The sequence below is a fragment of the Protomyctophum parallelum genome (genome assembly GCF_964188405.1).
Source record: "Protomyctophum parallelum genome assembly, chromosome: 16".
Taxonomy (NCBI): Eukaryota; Metazoa; Chordata; class Actinopteri; order Myctophiformes; family Myctophidae; genus Protomyctophum; species Protomyctophum parallelum.
In genome coordinates, this window is record NC_139711.1 from 21,547,464 (window position 1) to 21,557,904 (window position 10,441).

Consider the following 10,441-nt stretch of genomic DNA (forward strand, 5'->3'; position numbering starts at 1 on the left):
CTCATGATTGGGACCAACGCCCACAAGGCAATGGAGCCGTGGAGAGTAATAAACAGTCAGGGCAACGGACCGTACGCTGTCAAGACAGCCCTTGGCTGGGTCATAAACGGTCCACTCAAAGAACATAAGGATGCCACTTCAGAAAGTGGTGAACGGCAATGGTTCACTGTTAATCGAATCTCTCTGCAGAGCATTGAGGAGTTAACAGTACAACAATACAACCACGACTGTCCTGAGAGGAACTGTGATGACAAGGTGGAGATGTCTTTGGAGGACCATCAGTTTATGGACAAGATGACAAGCTCTGTTCATCAGGTTGATGGGCACTACTATCTCAACTTACCCGTGAAGAGACAAAGTCTCACCTTGCCAAAAGATCGGAGCGTTGCCGTGCAGCGTGCAGTCAACTTGAAGAGGAAACCCAGCAAGAATCCTGAATTTCACGAGGAATACACAACCTTCGTGAACAACATGCTCGACAAAGGTCATGCAGTTCAGGTACGTGAGAACGAAGACGGTCAGTCACACTACGCTTTCTTAATGGGAAAGTCTAGGGTGGCACCTCTAAAGCAGACCACTATCCCACGCATGGAACTGACAGCAGCCGCCGTAGCTGTAAAAGTGGACAAGATGATGAAAAAGGAACTTCAGCTCAAGACCTTTGTCGCCGACAGAGTTGCTGTCGTCAGGGATAACACAAGATCAACACAGAGGAGGTACGTCGACTCCTCACTGAATCCAGCAGACTGTGCGTCACGCGGACAAACAGCAGAGACCTTGAAGAACCACAGTTACCACAGTTCTTACTTTCAGACACCAGAAGAACAGTGGCCTGAACACCCTGATCTACAACAGGTCAAGCCTGATGACATTGAACTGAGGAAATCAGTCACAGTGAATGTGAACCTAACTCACACAGAGGAAAGTCCTGTGAGCAAGCTGATTCTTCACTACAAGTGGTTTCGACTGAAGAAGGCCGTTGCATGGCTGCTCAAGCTCAAACGGATCTGCCCCTTCTACAAGAACGCCAAAAATGGTCTCAAGTCAAGAGGAACCTGGCACCGGACGATGTTGTCCTGATCGTGGACGACACTGCCCCCCGTAACTCATGGACTATGGGCAGGGTTCTAAAGACTATTCCATACAAGAACGGTCTGGTCCGCAGAGTCCTGATTAAGACGAAGACCAACACCTTGGAGAGGCCTATTGACAAGCTTTGCCTGCTTTGTGAAGCCGACGTTTAAGAAAAGGCCAAGATGGAAAGAGAAAGACATTGGTGAACAAGTATTTGATTGGTTCTTGATAAGTTTTTGTGTTTTGTAATTGATATGCTTCCTGCCTATTCAATTAGGGGCCGGTAATGTAAGAGCCAAAGTGGTTATATGTGTAATTCATATTTTTATTTGCCTTATTGCATTTATGTTTAATGGTGTTCAGCTTTACATGCTTAGACATAATTTTGGCAGTTGGTAAAGAGCGCCCCCTGAAGTTTGATTTAGTGTTTATGATGCACAGCTGAGGAGGGGAATTAGTTTGGTTACTCAACATGAGGAAAAGAGGGATTTGAGACGCTAGTTTGACTCGTGGAACTCTACAGTTTTGACCGTGATTCTCGGGTATTTTTTCGTTTTTTGTGCATTTCCTGTACTGCAACATTCTTTCACTAAACTTCATCATCAACATCATCTGCCTTGTGGAGTCTTTCTGTGATTAGGCTACTGTGGTCCAGTTTCTACCTGTGCATTACGTGTCATCTCAAACCTGTGTCAAACTGGCGGATGTGGCTACTAGACATCATGGAACATTATTTTTTGGAAACAAATTCCACTACAGTTATACTTTAGCTATTGAAAAATAGCAGATCTACAAGCTCATACCGCGCTATGAACTTGTAGATCTGCTATTTTTTTAACATCGTGAAAATGTGCCTCAAATCTTTGTAAACATTTTAACTCAAATCTTTGCTTCTGGGGGGGGGGGGTCCCTGGAACAACATATTTGCAGATGGGGGGGTGGAGGCACATTACGTATAATTTTACGTATAATTTATTTAATTTTTTACGTCAGGCCTAAATGGATGAACTGTGGTTCTATTGGTGGCTGTAGCATTACTACTCACTGACAAAATGCTGTCCACTGACATAGATGGGTCCAGAGCCGGATTGGAGACGGAAGGTTACGGGAGGAGTGATTTCAAATCCACCTAAACCCAACTGGACATAAAACAACAAAACAAGGTCATTATAAATTCTTTGCTGAGCATCGAGCAAGTACAGCAAGTTTTCAACTTTAATGGCAAGACTCTGATCCGGAGTAACTTATGAGTGAGCGTGTAGGCTTTGGTTCGTTGGTTGGTTGATGAATTGATTAAAGGCCTATTCATAGTCTGGATTTTCGGTGGTAAGGTGACCACCGCTCCGGTGGTGAGCTGACCACCGGAGCTGAAATAACGTTGAGCGGTGGTAAGTAAAAACAGAGCGAAGGGCTGGAGCGGTGGCGGTGGTTTGCTCTTCACCGCGGCGCGTGACGTCATGTTGTAGTTCGGTGGTCACCTAACCACCGAAAATCCAGACTATGTATGAGCCTTTAAGCAGCACTAGTAAGTAACTTTCCTCTTCTAACCATTGGGCCTAATAGAGCATGCCTGCTTGCTCATTGGACCTTGAGCATCATGTTACAATTTGTGTCAGATCCAGTGTCTAGGTGAGACTTTTCTTTTCCACACTTATTTTTTTATCCCATGATTTTGTAACCCGTTTTTCACCTAGGTGCCAATTGCCTAAGAAGCTGTAATCCGAGGCGCTAGCTACTCTCCCTCTGCCAACCTAGGGAGAGCCCCGAACTGGGTCTTAGACATGGCCAAAGCATTTCCGGGGGTCCTCACCCAGCCAAATTGAGTTGAGAACCCTTGTCCTATAGGGGACACAAGGAGAACATACAAAGTAATGCACATAATGCAGGAGGCAGCAGGACGTTGCATTATTGAAAACGACTCAGTGCTTCCAAACTTTAACACTTGGAAAAATGCTATTTTCAGCAAGTGTAAAAACAGTCTTTGCGACGGCATCAAGGCCCGCCAAAATACATGTTGTTCGACTAAATCTAACAGTTGATTTAGTCAACCCCACTAAAATCTTATGACATTTAGTCGACTAAAACTAAACTAACACTAAAACATTCCAGGTGACAAAAATTGTGACTAAAGCTAAATGAAAACTATTCAAGAGACTATAGCCTATGACTAAAACTAAAATCTAAATTTGCTGCGAAAAACAACACTGTACAGAAAGTAGCTCATGATAATGCAAGCTTTCCGTACAGCTAGTTATTGGTGAGTTTACCGTTGTGTATTTGTGTAATACAATCAGATAGGACTTTTCCATTTGGATGTATGGGCTGTCAACTCTAGATGCCTAGATACACAGTATGTAGCAGAGTGGCTCACAGCCTCTGCCTGATGGCCTCAAAAGTCTAATATCTCCCCCCCCGTCCTTAGGGATATCCCTTCGGTCTAGTGGTCAAGATGTTGGACTTTCGTGCGGGAGACCCAAGTTCGAATCCCGGGGGTTACATTGGTGCCGTGTGACCCGGGATCGGGTTTCCCCGTGGAAGGAGGGGGATGAGTATCCTGGGCGTTACATATAAAAAGAAAGTTCTTGCAGCTACAGATGACTGAGGTGTGATGAACAGTACTCACAGAGGGCAGGACTGAGGGTCTCAGGGCAGCTAGAGGGACTTTGGTCGTCTTTCCGTCGAACGCTAGGCCTTCGATCTCCACCACATGAAGCTCATCCTCAGCTTCAGCGCCCACACACACCTTGAACACAGACACGGGCGTCAACTGTCAATTGGGTATGGCAAGGTATGGGGCTCCAGGGGGGGGGGAAATACATTTAATTTAAAAATATATATATTCATGAATCTGTCTCATCTGCGTCTATTATTATTGTTGTAAATGGTGGTGCCATATTAGCCCGTCAGTAGATGGAGCTGTTGGCACAGTTATCCTATGTTCAAAGGCAGCCTCACAGCTATGACAGGTTAAAAGGGTTCACTTCCTCTTTTGAGGCAGATAGAGAAATGTAGCCATGTTGAGTGTTCTCTGTATGTTCTTCTGCAAATCGTGAGATTTCTTGACCTGAAGTTACCACAATTCTGTTTTTTACCGGTACTGAAAAATAACTACAAATGCAAATTAGAACAAAGTAAATCGCTTTCACAATGCAGTACATTCTCGATCTTGACAAATGGTGGACCGGTTCAGTCGGTCAGCACAGGTGCAATGCATTATTGTTCGTTAGCAGCAGTGGCGCGTTTCAAGTCGGAGGATGAGAGCTGTTTACTTGTGGTTGTGGTTAACCACTGATGGACTAATCATCATGCCTGTTTTCATACAAGTTACAGCATTTGTCTCTTCTTTTTTTTAAATAATTATTATCCCACGATTTTGCAACCCAGTGTCAATTATCTAATGTAATCCTGGGCGCTACACTCCCTCTGCCAACTTGGGGGGGGCAGCGGACTGACCTCATGCTTCCTTATATGCATGAGGAGTCCAAGCTGCTTCTTAACTGACAGGGGGGAGTTTCCCCGGCCGGACGTAGCGCGTGGAAGGAACACGTTATTCCGACCAGTTCCTTTCCCCTCAATCAGGCTGGCCAGGGGCAGGTAGTTTAGAATTTGTCTTTCTTATAATTTAGCTTCCTTGTTGTACATGTCTGTGTGCCATTGAATGTGTAAATAGAGCGTCGCAGTCCCGCCCCCTTTCATGACAACGCAAAAAAAAGTATTTCAAAAAGTATTTATTTAAAGACGGTTACGCCCTGGACAAAGCCAACTCGAGTTGTGACAAATCATGACAATAAACACAATATTTTGGACCAAACAAATAATTATAAAGAAGAAAAACAACAAAAAATGCGTTTCTCTTTCTTCTTTCTAATTCTTTGTTTGGCCCAAAAAATGTTGTTGGTTGTCATTATTTGTCACAACTCGAGTTGGCTTTGTACGAGGCTTAAAAGGTCTTTAAATAAATACTTTTTGAAAAGTCTATGAGGAAAATGAACGGGGAATCATTTCCTGGGCCCTGGTAGGGGGCGGGACTGCGACGCTCTATTATGCTCACTTTTAAGGCATAGGCATTAGTAGGCTTAGGCTACTGCTGGCTTATTCGTTCTCTTCCATTTGTATTTGCTGCGTTTGGAGTGAAACTGGTCTGGTCTGTAACTGGTCCGTTCAGGTGTTATGTTCGGTCAAATTGATTGCTTGTCAAGTCAGAAGTCAGGTACGCTATTGCTTTGTGCATGTTAAAAAATGACAGTTGATTAGCACATTGTGTTGGCCAGAACTTAGCACAGCCACCATGGAGGCAGCAGCCTGCCCAAGTGAACTCTTGCCTGCCCTGGCCTGGCTGAAAGACTGACTGAAGGAGAACAAGACTAACAAAAACAAAACGTAAAAGAGCATAACAAAAGCAACAGTTATTTTCTTTTAAATCAAGTATAGAGGGTTTAAGTGGTACTGAATTTGCAGCTCAACAAAAGCAAATTCATCCTAGTGTATGTATGTCAGAGGACATGATAGATTTAAATCTCTACGGTATGATTATTGTGTGTATTTTCATCACGGTAAACAATAATAATGATATATAATCGTCCCATCCCTACTGGCATACGAGGACAGTCTGCGTCAGGGGCTAAAGGGGTTAATTCCCCTGCCTGAATAATCCTTTATTATAAGCTTCATCTCCTCACACTTGTTTGTTTCCACCATGTTATTCTCTATTGCCAGGGACGTGCACACACAGACATCAAAGGGGGCTTCAGCCCCTGCCCTTCTACCCGTGTGTAAAACAACTGCCCTCTCCAGAACACAAATGCAGCATTTGGTGAAAGAAATGCAAATGCCAGTCCTTTCCTTTCCATGCCAGCATTCAGGAGAATTGCTTTTTTTCCCAAAGATCTCAACCCATCGCAGTTTTCGGGGCTTGTAGATCTGCTATTTTTGTCCAAAAGTGCCCTCTTTGTATGGGATTTCAGCCCCTGCCCCTCTAACAGGTCGAGTGAACTTAAAGGACCACTTCACCACTTTTCAACCTACCTACCTTCATATAATTGGTCCTCACTAATGATAATGTCTGCCTGTTCTTAGCCTGTTTCATTATTGTCTTTACTATTTGCATGAATATTTGTTCTGGAAAGCACTTTGGGTCAACTGCTGTTGTTTTTAAATGTTAAAATTGACTTGACTTGATAAAATGCCACAATGTCTTTCCTACTCTGTGTCTCATCATCGATGGGGAATCCAAGCTAATAGAAACTACAGGCTTTCTATTCCTAAAAAGCCATCGATAATAAAAATCTAAATATGTTTTTTTTTATTGTAAAAATAAAAAATCTGCCTAACGATGATGATGTCACTGGTGGACGGGTTTCTGAACTGCCCACAGCCATCCTATGAGACACAGACTGAGTAGGAAAACATTTTATCATGAACATTAGTGAGGACCTATTATATGAAGATAAGTTGAAAAGTGGTGAAGTGGTCTTAAGTTATTTGCCGTCACTGTCGCTGAAATCTACAAGTATCACCCGTTTGTTGATACATTTCCACATTTCACCTGTAGGCTAATCTGGGTCTCTGCTCTCTGGACATGCTCTAGTCTAGGAGGTCCTAGAGCATGTCGTTATCATGTACATCAGCCATTGATTTCACCATTTTCATTTTTTTTAATAATTAAGCATAAAATGGTGCTTAACACTATGATTGCGGCTAGCTGTTCGCATAAATCTCAGTTCCAGGTGCCACCAGGTGTTCACTTTAAAAGATTTGGAACAAGCACACACTGTTTACCTTTCGTCAGAAGCTTTTACATGGCGGGAGCGTCGCAGACTCGCGGTACAAAGGCACAAATTAAATCCGATGGCAGAAGATCCACCAAGGACAGCTCTCCTTGAGTCTGACTTATGGAGTTTTGAAAATCCTCCTTTCAACTGCTTTACACCATGATTATATTTTCAATCCCATATCTGGAGCGGTGGGGCGTTGTCATAGGAACCAGACCAATGTTAAACGCTGCGGTGGGACCATTATATAGACGGAGTATACATTGGGGTCCGTATATATACAGACCTGGGATATGACGTTCCCTAGTGTCTGGGTATATGTATATACGGACATGGGAAAGAATTAAAAAGGAAAGTGTAGTCTTACTTACGGCTTTGAGTGACAGCTGGTGTTCTGTGTCATCATCTTCAACGTCAACTTTGAATTCCCTTCTGTCTGACTTGAGGGTACAACCTAGGCAAGGCAAGGCATTTGTATTTGTAGAGCACATTTCAACAACAAGGCAACAATCAATGTGGTTTGCACAAAACATCAAGCAAAGCCAAGGAAATGCAATAATACAATTATAGAAATTACAAAATGTAGGATGCATAAAACCAAATGAATAAAAATTAAATCAGAATAGATAGTTAGTTACAGATATGTGGTGCATAAAAACTAAATGCTGCTTATCCACAATCCGCAATTTGCAACACTATATATATATATTTTTTTTTAGAATGGGTTGAATCTAGAGTAAAAGTCCACCCAGGGCTCGAAATAGCGACCATTTTGGTCGCAAATGCGCCTGAATTTTAATCTTTGCGACCTAAACATATATTTGGGAGCACCAGTGCCACTACAAATAATTACTGTGGTGCGCCTGGCTACAACGATCGATTGTAGAAAAACAGGCGCTCTGAGCCGCTCTCTGACATCCACTGTACTGCTCCTGTCTGCTAGCTGCACTAGCACTTGATGCTATCAAACCAACGTGTGGAGTGTGTAGTTAACTACTCTTTGACACAACGGTACGGGACAACGTTGAGCGCTGCATCGCTCACATTCCAGAGCGCCTCGGCTCGCAACTTCACCATGTGTCAGAAAGTACATTATTTCAAGCGTTCAGATTCAGAAAAGACCGGAGCCTCTAGCTAGAGGGTCCTCATCTGGAGATGTTTGATGCCTCTGTCTCTTTGAAGAGATGGATGGATGAGGGACAGACACTACATTTTAAATTCTGGCATGCATTTTTATACTTTGGTCATTTCATGTTATTTGTAAACCACACGTTATATTATTGTTTTTATGAATGTAAAAAATCGATTACATATTGGTGCTCCTTAGATTTTGCTCCTAATTTTTTTCTGGTGCTCCTTCATTTTTAAATTGGTAGCACAAGCGCTACCAAGTAAAAAAGTTAATTTCGAGCCCTGCCACCGTAGACATATATTAATTCTGTGCAGTGTGATATTTCTTTCTAACAACACAACACCAGAGGGAGCTCAACAAACCATGTGCAACCCAGATTTGGCACAAACAAGGGACTAAATTAATTTCGCTCCTATGCCACCAAGATGTGGAACGCCCTACCAACAGTCATTAAGACATGCAAATCCCTTGACTCCTTCAAAACCACTCTCAAAGGGCACCTATGGCTGCAATTCAAAACTGGCCCAGTAAATCCCGAATCCCCCACCCACCCCTTTCCCCTCACTGCATATGTTTTTCCCCCTTTTTACCTCCTTTATGATGATTTCCTGTTCTTTGGCTATATAGAAGCGTATATTCGTACGTCTCTAAATGTTATGATGAATTGAAGAAGGTGGACCCTCTTGTAAACAAGTGTACTGCTTTATTGGGTCGTCCACTCACAGTTAACAGTTTTTGTATTAAGTTGTACTTGAAATGTACTGTAATTCTATACTTCAATCAATCAATCAATAAGTAAGTCACTCAAGGCCCTGCACCTGTTTGGAAAGCATAACGCAGGAAGCTGCAGCAGGTGCGAGTGCTTCCAAACTCGTAGAAAAGAGAATCACGGTCACCTGCACGGGATTTCTTGACAGAAAATAGCTCATATAATTATGTCTACGGTTGGATTTGTATGAAACAAACACGTTGCAGATTGAAAGAGGATGATTCAAGTCAAGATTGCCTTTGTTGTTACACAGCTTCAATGTTGGTGAGTTTAACGTTGTTTAATACAATCAGATCGGACTTTTTCTTGTTTGGATGAATCATATGGGCTGTCAATGGGTGATGTTTGTTGCAATTCTAGATTAGTTTAAACCCATTATAAAAGATCTAGTGTTCGTTTATGTGTGGTTGTACTAGTGGGGAGGGCAGAATGCAGACCTTTCCCAGATAACCTGTCCTGAGAGGTCTAACGATGGTTCATCATCGTAGGAGAGGAAATGTATTTATTTTGGCCCCTACCATTTAAAGCTTTAGCCTAGTATATAGCAGCAGTAGTAGTAGTAGTAGGTAGTGTTTTGAAAACAATTCTATGACACACAGGGAGCGTGTACGGAGGTACGACCATTGGTGCCACACAAATGTAACCGATTATTCGGTACCGAGTAATTATTTAGTAGCAGCAGTGTAGACAAACGTAACCGGTTTTAATTAAACCAATAATTCTGGCTACATTTCAATGTGGAATCTCCCGCAACAACAAAAGGGCTGAATTGGCGCCAGCTGCAGAGGTTTTAGCCTCATCATCATAATCTAATCGGTGTTGGAAACACACAGCCTCAAAATGCTAAACAATGTATGAACAGCAAATTATAATACATAGCCAAAGCCCTGCTTTGTGCAAAACATGATTTTAAAGCTACAATAAACGAGCTCTCTCACCAAACAAATACATTTGTGGTCTGGAATCTGGAATATCGTCCTCCATCTTTTTTGTGGGGCTGTTGTGTTTACAGTTCCGTAAAGCACGTGTGAACGACGCGCCAGCGAGCCAATGGGAGTGGCGAAGACACTCTGGAGTAAAATGTATTGGTCCTTGGACCAATAGAATTCGAGCAGCACGGTGGGCGGGATTAGACCCGACTGGGTGTAAAAAATAAATAAAACCTTGAGCAGTTGCAAGGGATTGCCACTGGATGGCGCTGCTGCAAAGGATTTGCAGTGTCACTGTCCAGATGCAATCATAGAGTTATGGATGCAATATAGGAGAGCTATTGCCCTGAATATCGTCAGTTTCTATTAATTTTAAGTCTGAATGGCTGTTATAGCTGTAGGCGAGGCATTTATCTATTTTTACTTCTGATATGGTCGTTTACATTGAGACACTTGCCAGGCATTGAGCTCTACAGAGCAGCTCCAATGTTTTATGTTAGGGAATGTAGTAGATATAACAACATTGTATAATATAAATTGGGTATACAACATCAATTATTGTTAGTTTATAGCCTATTAGTGCTCTACTAAAAGTCGAGTTTATAGCATATTAGTGCTCTACTAAAAGTCGAGTTGACAAAGAATTTTGCAGTATTAAGGCACACTAACTTGCCATGAATAGATCATGAATGATATTCTGAAAAAGATCTAATATAGTTAATAAAAATAATTTAAAAAATGAATGATATTCTGCAAAATATCTAAT

At 42.3% G+C, this 10,441-nt stretch overlaps 1 protein-coding gene across 3 annotated transcripts in view; it reads right to left on the reverse strand.

Annotated features, from left to right (window-relative positions):
• Nucleotides 1-9,757, reverse strand: part of npm1b (nucleophosmin 1b) — a 320,891-nt gene extending 311,134 nt beyond the window's left edge. For 2 of the 3 annotated variants that reach the window (XR_014570523.1, XM_083786523.1), the window contains exons 1-4: nt 9,685-9,757; nt 7,217-7,299; nt 3,698-3,817; nt 2,120-2,213 (exon numbers count right to left, since the gene is read on the reverse strand). Coding sequence is in view for 2 of the 3 variants with exons in the window: in XM_083786523.1 (XP_083642649.1) it covers nt 2,120-2,213; nt 3,698-3,817; nt 7,217-7,299; nt 9,685-9,730 (343 nt within the window). In the remaining variant the exon portion in view is untranslated. The remainder of the gene's footprint in view (nt 1-2,119; nt 2,214-3,697; nt 3,818-7,216; nt 7,300-9,684) is intronic. The other variant, XM_083786524.1, reaches the window with a different exon arrangement.
• Nucleotides 9,758-10,441: the final 684 nt, after the last annotated feature.